This window comes from Eriocheir sinensis, unplaced genomic scaffold, assembly GCF_024679095.1.
Source record: "Eriocheir sinensis breed Jianghai 21 unplaced genomic scaffold, ASM2467909v1 Scaffold236, whole genome shotgun sequence".
NCBI lineage: Eukaryota > Metazoa > Arthropoda > Malacostraca > Decapoda > Varunidae > Eriocheir > Eriocheir sinensis.
In genome coordinates, this window is record NW_026111539.1 from 121,060 (window position 1) to 136,387 (window position 15,328).

Sequence of the window (15,328 nt, forward strand, 5' to 3'; positions counted from 1 at the left end):
ATGCCTTTCCATTTTTTATTTCACCCTACTCACACACCTTCCTTTTTCTTTCTTTTATTTATTTTTTAGGTATTACTGTTGTCTTTCTTATTCTTCTTATTCTTATTCTAATGATATACAGTTTTTGTGTCTGTCTCTTTTTCCCTCTTTGTTTTTTTTATTATTTCGCTTCTCACACACCTTTCTCTTTTTTTAATTATTGCATTTTTAGGTAATAATGTTATTGTTTTTTTCTCATTAGTGATATCCAGTTTTCTGTATCTTCTTTTCTTCATACCTCTCCATTTATTTATCTCTAATCACACATCTTTCTCTTTTAATTATTGCGTCTTTAGGTAATACTGTTGTCACCTTTTTTCCCATTAGTAATACATAGCTTTTGTTTTTGTTTCGTTATGTTGCTGTGTTCCGAAGTCCAGTTTTTACAACCTCTTAATAACTAACGATATAGGTATCTTTCTCTTTTTTTTTTTTTTCCCGTGTATTAGCGTCGAGCCGGTGGTAGTTTCCTTTCCTTCCAATACGATTAATTTCTTCTTTCAGTCTTGAGAGAGAAAGATAAAAAAGCGGAAACATGTGGACCGATGAGCGGATTAAGTCGGTCAATGATTTACATATTCATTGTTTTGTTTTGTTTCTGCTGCTTGTTGATGATCGCCCTTGTCACTGATTGATTGATTGATTCAGTGTTGGAAAGGTTCATGGTGTGTGTGTGTGTGTGTGTGTGTGTGTGTGTGTGTGTGTGTGTGTGTGTGTGTGTGTGTGTGTGTGTGTGAGGCTTTATAAAAAAAAAAAAATAAATAAATGAAAACCAAAAGCACATAGAAAAGTCATTTAATCACAGCACTTGACAAATTAAAAAAATATAATACATGCAATAATGAGGAGGAAAAAATCAAAGAAACAATAATAAAACCCACCTAAAATAAGCACATGTACAAAACGCAAACTCAATACTATTATTATTATTATTATTAAAACTTAGATAATGAAATAAAACACACTTAATGATAGTAACTTAATATAACGACTACAACGAGGTATGGACACGAGAGAGAGAGAGAGAGAGAGAGAGAGAGAGAGAGAGAGAGAGAGAGAGAGAGAGAGAGAGAGATTGATTTACATGCTATTAGATAGAAAGTTAGAAAAAAAAGCTGAAAGAAGGTAGTAGAAATAATTGCCTTGTAGTAGTAGCCGTAGTAGTAGCAACATAGATATTAGTAGCAGTAGTAGTAATAATAGTGGTTGTTATTGATGTTGTTGTTGTTGTGGTTGTGATGGTGGTGGTGGTGGTCTAAGGCATGGTCGCTGCGGTGGTGGTGGTGGTGTGGCCGAGGTCCGCTAGAGGGCAGGAGCTGGTCTGGGCCTTGACTCCCGGAGGCGTCTGGAACCCCAAAAGAAAATGGGAAAAAAGGAAACTCATAAGAAAAAAAAATCGTAGTTAGGAAAAAAAGTCATTTAAAAGAGCTCTGAAAATCCTGCGATAAAAAACAAAGAACTAGGAAAAAGGAGCGGCAAAAAATGCTAGTTAGTAAAATATAATGAAAATACCTAATAATGATAAAAATAGTGATAATGTGTTGAAGAGTGCAGTAGAAACAAGGATAGAAAAATACTCATGCTGGAAAATAATAACAAGAAGAAAAAAAAAATCAAGCTTGTTAAAATTAATAATCTAAGGAAAAAAAAAAAAATAAAACGCTATATCTTGCTATCGGAATAATCGTCGTCATTTTTATACGTATATATTATCAATATTTGTAAAATCTTCTCTTTACCGACAAAAAAAATCCCTTCAGTCTATTTCCTTCCCCTTATCGCTATAAATATTATGTACAGATATTTATAATTCTTTTTTTGTCATGTTTTGTGTATCTCTGTTTGCATGTATTTTCTTTTATTTTTTATCTTATTTTTGCTTCTGTATGTCAAGGTTTTTTTTTTTGCATATCGGTGTAAAGTAGAAAAATAAGCGTCACATTCACGTCCTTGCAGATAATATTTGTTGTCTTCTTTTTTTTTTTCCTTTTTTATTTTCATTTTATTTTCTTGTATTTTTAAAGCTTGGTTACCAGCAGATGGGTGGCGGCGGGCAGGTGCGAAACAGGGTGGCCCACGCACGGCTGTACACCTGTGATGCCTCCTCCTCCTCCTCCTCCTCCTCCTCCTCCTCCTTCTCCTTCTCTCTTCCTCTTTCTTTTTCTCTTCATCCGCCAACTCTTGCTTGCACATTGTAGAGGTTTCATGGTCACTATTAATACTATTCTTTCAGGGCAAGAACACACACACACACACACACACACACACACACACACACACACACACACACACACACACACACACACACACACACACACACACTTCAACAATCATAATACTACTTTTTTTAAAATTCTGATACAACGAATGATTTAAGACATTTATATAAATTTAATCCTCTCACTTTTACACACACACACACACACACACACACACACACACACACCACTAAGGCCAGACTAGTAGTATACACAAGATAGTCTACGTCACAAAACAAGGTCATTCTATTATAATACTGCATCACAGCTACTCCTACACTCCTCCTAGGCTCCGACTCCTCCTGCCTCCTCCTCCTCTTCTCTTGTCCTTCTCGGGGCACCCTGTACGCTGGCCGAGGCGCTTCCAATGCGTATATAAAAACCGTGAAAGAGAAAAACCATGAAATCCCGGTATGGATCAGGAAAAGAAGTCGATAAGATGGTGTGATATGTCGAGATGCACGCCAGCAAGTCAGTCAAAAGTTAGTAAGTACTCAGTGTGTGTGCGAGTGTGGCGAGATTGGTGTGTGTGTGTGTGTGTGTGTGTGTGTGTGTGTGTGTGTGTGTTGCGGGGCGCCACGTGTGTGTGTCTAGCTGGAGGCCACGAGCACGGTGTCATGTGCCACTGCCACCACGCCCTCGCGGAAGCCAGAGGGGGCCTCGTCCTCGGGGGGCAGCAGGGCCTCGTGTGTCCTTAGCTCGTCATCGTCATCGTCATAGTCATCCTCGTCATCCTTGTCCTTCGCCTGTTTGTGCCGCTGGTCCTCGCGAACGTTGTTCTCGGGGGCGGCGTCCTCCTCGTCCACCAGCGGCAGCTCGTCCTCCTCGTCCAAGTGGTCGCGGTCATAGTTCGGGTTGGTGCCGTCGATCATGGTGGCGAGGGACATCTTGCTGCTGCGGAGCGGCGACGCGATGTTCACGCGCATGCTGAGGGACGGCGAGTCCGGCGTGACGCAGTTCCTCTCAGCGCGCGGCGACCCGCAGCACGACAGGTCGCTGCTGGGGTAACCCGCCTCGCTCAGGTACCGCCGCGAGGGCACGCGCCCCACGCCGTGGCTGCTGCAGCAGGGCTCTCCGGTGCCGTGGGGGGGGCAGGCGCGGCACTCCTCGCACGTGCCAACCTCGCGGTGCAGCGACCCGCCCTCGTCCTCTATGCAGATCTCAAGGCACGACTCGTCCACCTCAAACTCTGAATCGTAGGCTTTGGAAGGCGACGCCTCGCAGACAGCGCCGCCGCCCGGCCGCCCCGCATCCCCTTGGGCGCCCATCAGGTCCTCCTCGGAGCTTGTGAACTCCACGCACTCAAACGACACACTCGACTCTTCGTCCTGCAAGGGCGTCTTCTCGTGATCCAAGCCGCCGCCCGCCAGCGGCTGGGTACTCACCAGTAGTCTGGACTGCTGCAGCTTCTCCTTGGACACCAGGTTGTACTTGGCCGCCTTCTGCGCCACCGCGTATGCCGTCTCCGGCTCGAGGCGGCCGAAGAGCGGCATCACCCAGTCGTCGTAGAATTTGTCGTTCTTGAAGTAAACGTTAATGCCGCAGAAGCAGAGGCCGCCGCCCGTGCCCACCCGCAGCGCGTCGGCCAACTTTTTCTGCAAAAGGAAAAGCGTCGTGAGTCCCTGGGCTGGCGGGAGTACAAGGAGTTTGTGTGTGTGTGTGTGTGTGGGGGGGGGGGGGGGGGTAGGTTAGCTACTGCACCATTTGCTTAGTGAGCCACGGATGAGTATGCCCGGGAAGCTGCTTACTGCTCTCAGTCCCTATTCTCCTTGATTAATTTAGCTCGTCACCCCTTAATGAGGTCACGCTAGGTGAAGCTTATCAACACTTATTGGACTTGTCTCTGTGTGAAGAGGAAGTGAAGAGGCTGCCGGCAATAGGAGGAGAAAAGGTACTTGTGTGTATGAGGATTCTTTTAGCCAATGAGGGCGCACGAGGAGGCAGCTGGTGTGGTGGCGCCAGGCAAGTTTTGTCACACACACACACACACACTCACACACACACTCTCACACACACACACACACACACCAATGGATGGTTGAGTGGGTTAGGTACAGGCCTTTCAAGTCAGTACAGGTTAACACTAGTACTCTCCGGAAAGATGTGGAAGGGGAGGGGGGAGAGGGGGACGTAGGAGATAGTTAGTTACCTGCCGGAGTTGCCCAGGTGTGTGGTGGGTTTTATCTTGTTGACAGAGTAAGGAAGAAGGTGGGGGGGGGGGGGGTCCTTAAGGTGGTTGATAAGTTCATAGAGTGTTAGATTGTCTTTGGAAGTGGTCAGTAATGATTTATGTATGTTTGTTTTGATTATGTTATCGTCGGTAATTGTATTTATGAGCACTTTGGCAGATAGGAAGTATAATATGTAGTTGTTTGCTCGCTTATTTTTTCCAGGTTTAAGTTTTATTTGAACGCCGACTCCTTGTATACTCTTTTTATTCCTATTTTCTTTCCAACCGTGGCGTTCGTAACTCCCCCGCTCCCTCCCTTTATTCTTCCTTTATTCATTCGTTTCCTGCTTAATGATATTTTTCCCTCTTTCTTCTTACGTCTCGAAATTCCTCCCATTACCCTTTTTTCCTCTCTCTCCATTTATCCCTTTCGTTTCTCCATCTCTCCTTCCTATTCTTCCTCTTCTTCTAGTTTTCTTCCTACATCATTCCTCTTTCCTTTCTTTATTCGTTTGATTTCCTCTTCCCTTCCCTTTTTCCTTTATTCCTTTCGTCTCCTTCCACACCTCTCTCCAGTTTCCCATTTTCTTTCTTCCTGGCTTACTTTTTTCCACTCTTTCTTCCATTTTTTTTTACCTCATTTGCTCTTTTTTTTCTTTTCGTGTTCCTTCCTTTATTCCTCTTTTCTCATTTCTCCTTACGATCTACCTTCACTTTTTCTTCTTCTTCTTCTTCTTCCTCTTCTTCTTCTTCTTCTCCAGGTAGGCCGGGGGTCACCTGAGTACCTTTATTTCTGGCAGTAAAGCTTGTGTTGAGATGTAAAGGTATTTTATTGTGCCCACGGTGAGGTTTTACTGCTTCTCCCTCTTCCTCTTCCTCTTCCTCTTCGTCTTCCTCTTTTTCCTTTTCCTTTCCGTCCTCCCCTTTCTCTTCGAACCTTTTCCCGTTTTCCTCTTTCTCCTAATCTAAGTTTTCGTCCTCATTTTCGTCCTCATTCTCGTCCTCTTCCTCGTCTTCTTCTTCCTCCTTGTCCTCTTCCTCCTTCCTTTCGTCTTCCTCCTTCGTTTTTCCCTTCCTCCTCGGCCTTTTCCTCATCCTCCTTGTTCTCCTATTCTTCGTTCTCGTTCATGTTCCCTTCTTCTTTTCTTTCGTCTTCCTCCTCCTCCGTTTTCTTTTTTACAGTAACGGAAGCACCTCAAGGGCAGAACAAACAAACACACACACAAACACAAAAAGACCTCTAAGAACCTTCTCCTCCAACTGCTCCTCTCCTCCTCCTTCTCCTCCTCCTCCTTCTCCTTTTCCTCCACTTCTTTCTCATCCTTTCCGGTCATCACAATACAACACACAAAGAAAGATAAAAATAGGGAAAGACACTAATTTTATATTGAATGACGCGCACAAACTAGCCTAGCAAACATAATTGATAGGCTACTCCACAACGTAGCTGTTTATATTTGTTTAGTTAGTAGTTTAAAGTTACAATATATATCAGGCGTAGTGTTTTTAATTGGGGGAGGTAGTTCGTAACAATTATCCTCATTAATAGCGAGCGAAATGATTTTAGTAATAAGTTCATGGGACAGTGTATATACGTCGTTATTGTTGTTTCAAGTTGGACGCAAAATTGTTAGTAGTACAGTTAATTATCTACTTGGCAAAAGTTGTAATAATTGTAATGATTCGTGTATGAGTGAAGTAAAACAGTCATCGTAATAATAATAATAATAATAATAATAATAATAATAATAATAATAATAATAATAATAATAATTATAATGCCATGGGGCTGTTTACTTTTTTGTTTCAGTTGGGCAAGTTGGACGTTTAATTGTTATAGTACCATAGAAAGCCACACGGTAAAAGTTGTAATAATTGTAATGATTCGTGGATGAGTGAAAGAAGTATTGGTAGTAATGATTGAAAATAAATAATGACAGTTTACTTTTTCTTCCAGTTCGGCAAATTGAACGTAAACCTGCTTGACCCACAGAGAGCCACACGGTAAAAGTTGTAATAATTGTAATGATTCGTGGATGAGTGAAAGAAGTGATGTTAGTAATGAAAATAGTAAAAAGAGCAGTTTAATTTTTCTCCAGTTCGGCAAATTGGACGTAAAATTGTTCGTTAGTTATCCACACGCCCCAATTCATATCTTTTTTTTTTTTTTGATAGATGAGTGTGAAGATAGAAAATGTTTATATATAATGATAACAGTAATGATCGGGATATGCATTTTGATATACCGTTGTTTTTTATGTTCGAAGTTAGATTTTTTTTTGGGGGGGGGGCTGTGGTTGTGGTGTGTGTGGAGTTGTAATTCCTATATGAGTGAAGATGAATGATGAATGTATGATGATGAAGATTGAGAGTAATGGCAATAATAATAATAATCAGGTACAAATTATGCATTTCAATAGTTTTTTTTTATGTTGGGAGTTTTTTTTTTTTTGGAATTATTCATATGTCAAGAGTAATAATTCGTGTGTGAGTGAAGAAGAATGACCAACTTATGAGGGTAATGGTAGTAATAGCTTCAGTGTAGTTAGTATTTCAAGTTAGCAGTAATTTGTTTGTAGTTATTCATTGTCAAGAGTAGGAATTCATAAGTGAGTTAAGAAGAATGACGAACTTATGAGGACTGAGAGTAGTGGCAGTAACAGCTTCAGTGTAGTTAGTATTTCAAGTTAGCAGTAATATGTTTGTAGTTATTCATTGTCAAGAGTAGGAATTCATATGTGAGTAAGAGTAAAGATGAATGAAGAATGTATGCTGAAGACTGAACATAATGGTAATATTAATCAGTTATACACACATATTAGTACAGTCAGTAACTCAAGTGGAAGTAAAAAACAAATTCTAGGTATTCATATGTCAGTAGGAATTCATGACTGTGCGAAAATGAATGGTAAATGTATGACGAAGATTGAAAATAATAGTAATAATGGCAGTAACAGTAATCGATTATACATACTCATTCCATTATAGTTAGTTATTCACGTGGGAAGTATAATCATGTAGCTATTTACACGTCAAGCTAGTAATAATGATTCGTTGAGGAGTGAAAGCAGAAATACATGGTAGGAATAACAATCAATTCATTACGCGTTTCTATAATTAGTTGTTCAAGTTCGGAAGTTAATTTTTTTTGTACTTATCCATATGTCAGAGTTGTAATTCGTAAAGGAGTGGAGGTAGAAACTAATGATAGGGATAGTAATCTGCTTCACACTCAGCATCTCAGTAAAGTTATTCAAATGAGAAGAATTGTGTTGAATAAAATGCTTAATGCAATTGCTACTCCTAATGTCAATGTTATTATTTATGAACAAGTAAAGAGAGAAACTAATGATAGGAATAGTGATCAGTTCCAAACGCATCTCAGTAAAGTTATTCAAATTAGAAGAAGAATGTTGAATAAAATGTTTAATGCAATTGCTATTCATAATGTCAACGTTTTTTTTTTTTTTATTTTATTTATGAACGACTAAAGGTATACAGTAATGCATGGAATGATTTGCGCTTCCTTCTCCTCCTCCTCTTCCTCTTCTTCGTCTTTCTCTTTTTGCTCCTCAATTGGGACAATGTTTGTTCTGAAGTTGATAATATTCAGGGGCATACTATTTTTCGATCCAATGACTCAGTCTCTGCTCTTAATACTTGTCTATTAGATATTTTACGCAGAAGAGTTTCATCTAAGATAATCAAATCTCGTATGAGAGATAAAGCCTGGTTTAATGATGACTGTAAGCGGGCCCATGATGATAAGCAGACAGCTTATCACCTATGGAGACAGAATCGATGCCAGTTGCTATGGGATAATTATGTTGCTCTTAAAGCCGATGCTCAGAGAATCTATTATGCAGCTGAAGCTGCTTATAATTCTCATATACAGGAGGTTCTTGCAGGAACTACTCAACCACATAAATGGTGGGCTTCTCTTATATCCTCCTTGTTTGGTGTCGATTCTAGCATGCCTCCATTACACGAGTCTGATGGTTCAATGTCCTTTGATCCTTTAAGAAAGCCTAATTTACTTTTTGATATTTTTATTAACAAACAATGTGATGATGAATTATCCCTACCTATGACTTGTTTCCCCTGTCCAAAACTTTGCTCAGTAGCATTTAGATCCAGTGAATTGAAAAAGTACCTTCTAGACGTTGATATATATGGTGGTACGGACCCAGATGTTTTTTTTCCTCTACTCTTTAAGAAGATTGCTACGTTCTTAGCACCAAAACTTGCTGTAGTATTTAGGTTACTGCTGAAGTCTGGTAGTTTTCCTTCGTGTTGGCGCAAGGCCAACATCACCCCCATCCCGAAGGGAGCCTCAGCTTCAACTTTTCCTACTGAGTACCGCCCAATTTCTATTACTCCTATCTTCTCTAAGATCTTTGAGAGACTTTTGGCTAAACGGCTTTCCATATACTGTGATAAATTCAATCAGTCACCTGATTCTCAGTTTGGATTCCGTAAGGGTTTGGGAACATGTGTCGCTGTCTTGACTCTGTCTCATGACCTGCAGTCTTCTTTGGATCGTGGTCATGAGTCTCGAGTTGTTGCTATTGATTCTGGTTCTGCTTTTGATGTTGTGAATCACAGGGCTCTAATTTATAAACTACAACTCCTTGGTATTGGTGAAAGTGTTCTCAGTATTTTTCAAGTATTTTTAACTAATTGATTACAGTTTCCGGTTGTTGATGGTGTCTGCTCTGCTTCTCTGCCTGTTGTTTCTGGTGTTCCTCAGGGCAGTGTCCTTGGACCTTTACTTTTTTAACATTTCTATTTCTGACTTGGGCATTAACTTCGAAAATAAGTTTATTTCATATGCTGATGATACAACTCTATACTCCTCTGTTCACTCTCCTAGCAACAGAGGTGAAGTTGCTGCATCTTTGAATAGGGACTTGGCACCGCTTGGTGTCAACTTTGGGCATGAAGCTTAATGCTAATAAAACGCATTCCATTACCATCAGTAGATCCCGTACCTTGAATCCACCTCATCCTTGTTTGCATATTTTTGGTGAACAGATTAAGGATGTTTCTAGTATCCGTTTGTTGGGAGTCACTCTTGAATCTAAACCGACATTTGAGAAGCACATCCGTTCCATGTCTTCCAGTATTGCACAGAAGACAGGCTTACTTCGTAAGTGCTTCAAAATATTTGCTTGTGACTCAACTGTAATCAAATCTTTTTATGCATTCACTCTGCCCCACTCTGAGTATTGTGCTCCCGTTTGGATGTCTGCTGCCAATTGCCATTTAAAGTTACTTGACGGCTATCAATTCAATTCAATTTATTTCTCCGGCACTTGTTCTTGATCTTGATCATCGGCGTCAAGCTGGCGCCCTTAGCATTTTATTTAAAGTTTTAAAGAATAATCGGCATCTCTTACACAATGCTTTGCCTGATCCTTTTCGAGAGAGAGAGAGAGAGAGAGAGAGAGAGAGAGAGAGAGAGAGAGAGAGATTTGTCGTAAAAAGGTATTCATATAAGCAGACAAAAACACATTAGAATACATAAAAAAACGAAGCAAGACAAAAAATGATTAAGCTACAAGATAGAAGATGAAAAAAAGCGAAAAGAAAAACAAAAACGAATCTAGACCAAACGAAATAAAGTTAAAAGAAGTAAGAGAGAGCAGCAGAATGATTACGCAGCAGAAAGGAAGTCAGCAGGTCAAGTCAGATCAAGCCAGGTCAGGGAGAGAGGAGGAGGAGGAGGAGGAGGAGGAGGAGTGCAGGTACGAAGCAATATTTAGTGAAGGACAAGCATAAAAAAAAACCAGGCAGGACAAGAAAGAAAGTAGAGACATTATATAAAAAAATGAAAGAGGAAAGACTAGAGGAAGGGAAGAGGAAAGGAGGATGAAGTAATGAGAGAATGAAAGTAAGAAAAAATAAAAAAAGGAAAAGAGTAAAGGGAAGAGAGGAATAAAGAAAATACAAATAGAAGCAATAGTTATACGAAAGGAGGAGTAAAGAATATGACGAAAAAAAAAAGGAAAATGATAACCTAGGGAGAGTGACCTAAGGCAAACAGGGAAGAGTAAAAGCAGGCAAAAGAGAGGAAGAAGAAAAGTAGGAAAAAGAGAAAAGAGAGAGACAGACGAAGAATCTAGCACCCATAAAAAGCAGGAAAAGTAGAGGAAGAATAATAGGAAAAAGAGAAAAGTGAAAAGGAAAGGCAAACGAGAAGGCAAAGAGGAATGAAACAAGGGAAGAGGAGGAGGACAAGAAAAAAAAGAAGAGAAGAAGAGAGGAAGGAAGGAGAAGACGAAGAAAGGAAGGCAGAAGGAAAAGCAGGAAGGAAAAGTAAAATGAAGAGACAGAAGGGAAGACAGACAAACAGACAAGGAGTAGAACAGACAGAAGAGGAATAACAAGAAGGAAAGAGAAATGAAAGCAGGCAAAAGGTGGAAGAGAAGCAGGAATGGGAGAAGAAAGAGAAACAAAGCGGAGAAAGAGAGATAGAGAGTAGGCTGACAGACAGAGAAGCAAATAGGAAGTAGGACAGGAAGAAGAGGAAAAGCAAGGAAGGAAAAAAAACAGATAAGCAGGAAAATGATGGAAAAGAAGCAGGAATGGAAATAAAAGCAAGAAAAAATATACAGAGAGAGAGAGAGAGAGAGAGAGTAACAGGTGAAGGTGAGGGGGTAACATGCGGGGATTAACTCAACCCATAAAAACATCGTACAGAAGAATCCTCAGTTATCACTTCGAAGGACTGACTGACTGACTGACTGACTGACTGACTGACTGATAGCTTTCACTCAAACCACGTGTTCTTCATCTGTTCCCCCCCCCCCCCCCCCTCACACAACTGCCCCTTCTTTCCGTATATTCTTTCTCTCCTTTTCTTCTGTCTGTTCTGTCCCCTTTCTCTTATTCCTCTGCCTCTAATCTTACTCCTCTTTTTTTCTATGTCTTTTTTCCTTCGCCTCTCTTTCCCCTCTTTTCCTCCGTCTCTCTTCCCCCTCTTTTTCTCAACTACTTCTTTCCTCATTCTCTTTTTTCCTCTCTCCTTAAATCCTTCCCTTCTCCTCTCCCTCCTTTCTCTCCTCTCCTTCCTTCTCTCTCATTTTTTCCCTTTCGTTCCTTCGACTTTCCCTGCTTTCTTTTTTCCCTTATGCTTCCCTCTTCCTTTCCCTTTTTCCTCACTTATCTTTCCTTCGCTCCTTCCTTCCTTCCTTCCTCCACCAAATGACTCGGTGACCTGTGGGAAAGGACTACCTGGGGAAGCCTTGCGACCTCCTCCCTTCCTCCTCCTCCTCCTCTTCTCCTCCTTCTCCTCCTCCTCCTCCTGACGACGCTTCGGCTGAGCAACTCTGCACGATCGATCTCACTCTCCGGAAATAAGAACAGATTTAAAGAGGTTCTCCCAATCCTCTTCCTCCTCCTCCTCCTCCTCCTCTTCCTCCTCTTCCTGTTCTTCCTCCTCAGCGTCGTCGTCCTCGTCTCGTTGTGGGTGATGTGCGGGATTGTCATCACCTCCACCCCCACCCTCACCACCCCCACCGCCGCCGCCGCCGCCGCCACTGCTACCACCACCACTGCGTATTGATTGTGTGCTGGTGGTGGTGTTGCTGGTGATGTTGCTGCTGGCGGTGGCGGTGGTGGTGTCGGTGGTGCTGTTACTCCTACCGCTGGCCTGACGGGAGCCGGCTGGTGGTGGTGGTGATGGTGGTGGTGGTGATGGTGGTGGTGGTGATGGTGGTGGTGATGATGACGATAATGATAATGATAACTTCCTCCTCCTTTCTCCATTTTTTTTACTCCTTGCATCCTATTTTCCTATTTTTTTTCTTTTCCTTATTTTTATTTTCCCTTCCTCATTCTTCCACATCTTCATCGTTGTCGTGGTTGTCTTTCTCCTCATCCCTCTCTTACGCGGCGGTGGTAAGACTCATCACGAATATGCAGTGCAATTCTGGTCCCCTAATTATGGGAAGAATACGAAGTTACTGGATAAAGTTCAGCGACGCGCTAAGAAAATGATTCCACTCGTACGGGCTCTGCCTTAGGAAGAACGACTCGAGCGACTCAACTTCAAAAGACGGTTTCGAGGAGATTTGATTTATGTCTTCAAGTAGCTGAAGAAGTTCAGTAACGTCAATCACTCCAAGTTCTTTTACATCCACATCAACTAAAGAATTAGAAATAACGGTCTATATATTCTAGCGAGGCAACGCATTGGACATTGGGATGAGTTTCTTCTCAAACCGAGTCATCCGCCATTGGAACAAGTTTCCTGCGGAAGAAGTTAGTGCAAAAGCCTTCAACTCCTTTAAAAATCACATCGACCGTTACTTCATTGCGTCAGGAGTAAACTGAACGTACGTACAAAGCGCTTTGATCTGCTTTGCAGGCACGGAGTGACTGTCGAGCAGATTAAAGCACTGAAGGAGCAACCTCGTTTCGTAATGAGCCTGCAGGTTTTCTGTTGTCTGCCATTCCATGTTTCCTCTTCCTTCTTCTCCTTTTCCTTTTCATCATGATCATCATCATCATCATCATCATCATCATAAATAAATAAACAAGGGACAAACACGGCACGCTTGACCCTTCCCCAACATGTTTGACCTCGACGCTTCCTTTTCTCTTAATTTTCTTTATCCTTCTTCGTCCTTGTGTGTGTGTGTGTGTGTGTGTGTGTGTGTGTGTGTGTGTGTGTGTGTGTGTGTGTGTGTGTGTGTGTGTGTATATAGCCTGACTACCTGTATGTCCAGGTGAAGAGGGTCAAGTGATAACGCTATGAAACACACACACACACACACACACACGGCGTCATCAGGGCACCCTTGAGTCAGTAATCCAACGTGTACCGCCGCGGGTATTTTTAGGAAGAGTCATGTTGCCTTTGTTGAGCCTTTCCAAGAAGAAAGAAAGAGGGAGAGAAAGACAGGCAGGCAGGGAGAGAGAGAGAGAGGAAGGAAAGTAGGCAGGGAAGGAGAGAGACACTTAGGTAGACAGGCAATTAGGTAGGAAGGAAGGAAGGAAAGAAGGAAGATAGGCAAGAAAAAGAAAGATTGAGGAAGAAAGGAAGGAAGGAGGGAAGGCAGGCAAGGAAGGTAAGGACGGTAGACAGGCAATTAGGTAGGAAGGAAAGAAGGAAGATAGGCAAGAAAAAGAAAGATTGAGGAAGAAAGGAAGGGAGGAGGGAAGGCAGGAAGGCAGGAAGGAAGGTAAGGACGGTAGACAGGCAATTAGGTAGGAAGGAAAGAAGGAAGATAGGCAAGAAAAAGAAAGATTGAGGAAGAAAGGAAGGAAGGGAGGAGGGAAGGCAGGAAGGTAGGAAGGAAGGTAAGGACGGTAGGCAAGCACGAGGTCACTGCTCCCTTTAACTCGGATTGAGGGTGAAGGTGTGTTGCGATGGGGAGAGTGGTGGTGGTGGAGGTGGAGGTGGTGGTGGCGGTGGTGGTGGCGGTGGTGGTGGTGGCGGTGGTGGTGGTGAAGGTGGTGGTGGTGGTGGCGGTGGTGGGGGTGTAGGTGGCGGTGGTGGTGGTGAAGGTGGAGGTGGTGGTGGCGGTGGTGGTGGTGAAGGTGGAGGTGGTGGTGGCGGTGATTGTGGTGGCGGTGGTGGCGGTATAATGATGATGATTATAATAACTCTAATAATAATAAGCGTGAGGAACTGTCATTTGCAAGGCCTCTGTGTGTGTGTGTGTGTGTGTGTGTGTGTGTGTGTGTGTGTGTGTGTGTGTGTGTGCGGCCTCGTTTTGCAGACTGCGAAGAACACTGTATCTAAATATTGAAATCACACACACACACACACACACACGACACATACCACAGATAACGAAGACCACAGCAATATCATTATCCACAACGCAACATCGCAAAAAAAAAAGCCAAAAAAAAAATATCATGACTCACAACACACACAGGTTGAACCCATTTATATATATGTGTGTGTGTGTGTGTGTGTGTGTGTGTGTGTGTGTGTGTGTGTGTGTGTGTGTGGGCCTGTACGTTTGTGTATGTATATGTGTATGTGTGTATATATGTCACCACTGAAGACCTTACCTTAAAGACCTGACTGTAGATAGCTGAGGTGGCGGCGGTGGTGGCCATGGCTGTTTACCTCGAAAGATCACCTTCACAAACACACTCCTTCGCTAACAAACACCCAAGACGGAAGGACAGACGGAGAGAGAGGGAGAGAGAGGGAGGGAGTGAACACCGGGGAGGCGATAGGACCAGACTGAGGCGCGGCAGGGTCGGGGAAGCTGTTTCGTTCCCTGGCAGGCGGCTCGCGGGCCCCCTCACGTCGTCTGCTGCCCGCCCTCCTCGCCTCCCGTCACCATCAGCTGGGCCGCACGTCAGACACACGGAGCAGGCGCGAGGTTCCGTTTTCCCTTGTGATGCCTCCGTCTGCCCCTCCTCCTCCTCCTCCTCCTTCTGCTACAACCTCCTATCCCTCCTCCTCTTCCCTCTCCTCTTTCCCTAGTGCCCCGTCCACCTCCTCCTCCTCCTGCACTCTTCCCCTCCCCCTCCTCCTCCTCTCTCTGTTCCTCCTCCTCTTACCTTCTCCATCCCCTTATTCTACTCCTCCTCCTCCTCCTCTTTCCCTTCCCTCGTGCCCTTCCTACCTCCTGCTCCTCCTCTTCCTCCTGCACTCTTCCCCTCCTTCCTCTCCTCCTCCTCCTCCTGCTTTTGCTGATACTAGAACAAAGATACCGCAGCTCCCCTCACCTACCCCCCTCTCCCTCTCTCTCCCTCTCACCTGCCCGCTTCACCTGGCTATCTTGCCCTACGCCGAAGCCTACCAGTACTACACCTTGACCCCCTAACGCTGATTACAGGTGCTTGCTCGAGGCCTATCTGGGGGGAGGGGGGGAAAGGGAGCAGGGAGAGG

The 15,328-nt window shown here is 43.2% G+C and overlaps 1 protein-coding gene across 1 annotated transcript; it reads right to left on the bottom strand.

Moving 5' to 3' along the window:
* Positions 1–719: 719 nt before the first annotated feature.
* On the bottom strand, positions 720–15,003 carry LOC126991064 (uncharacterized). Its single transcript, XM_050849758.1, has 2 exons — positions 14,497–15,003; positions 720–3,892 (listed from the first exon to the last, which is right to left on the bottom strand). Exons 1-2 carry the CDS (start codon positions 14,542–14,544, stop codon positions 2,888–2,890), a joined length of 1,053 nt encoding a protein of 350 aa, XP_050705715.1. The 5' UTR covers positions 14,545–15,003; the 3' UTR covers positions 720–2,887.
* Between the last annotated feature and the right edge of the window lie 325 nt (positions 15,004–15,328).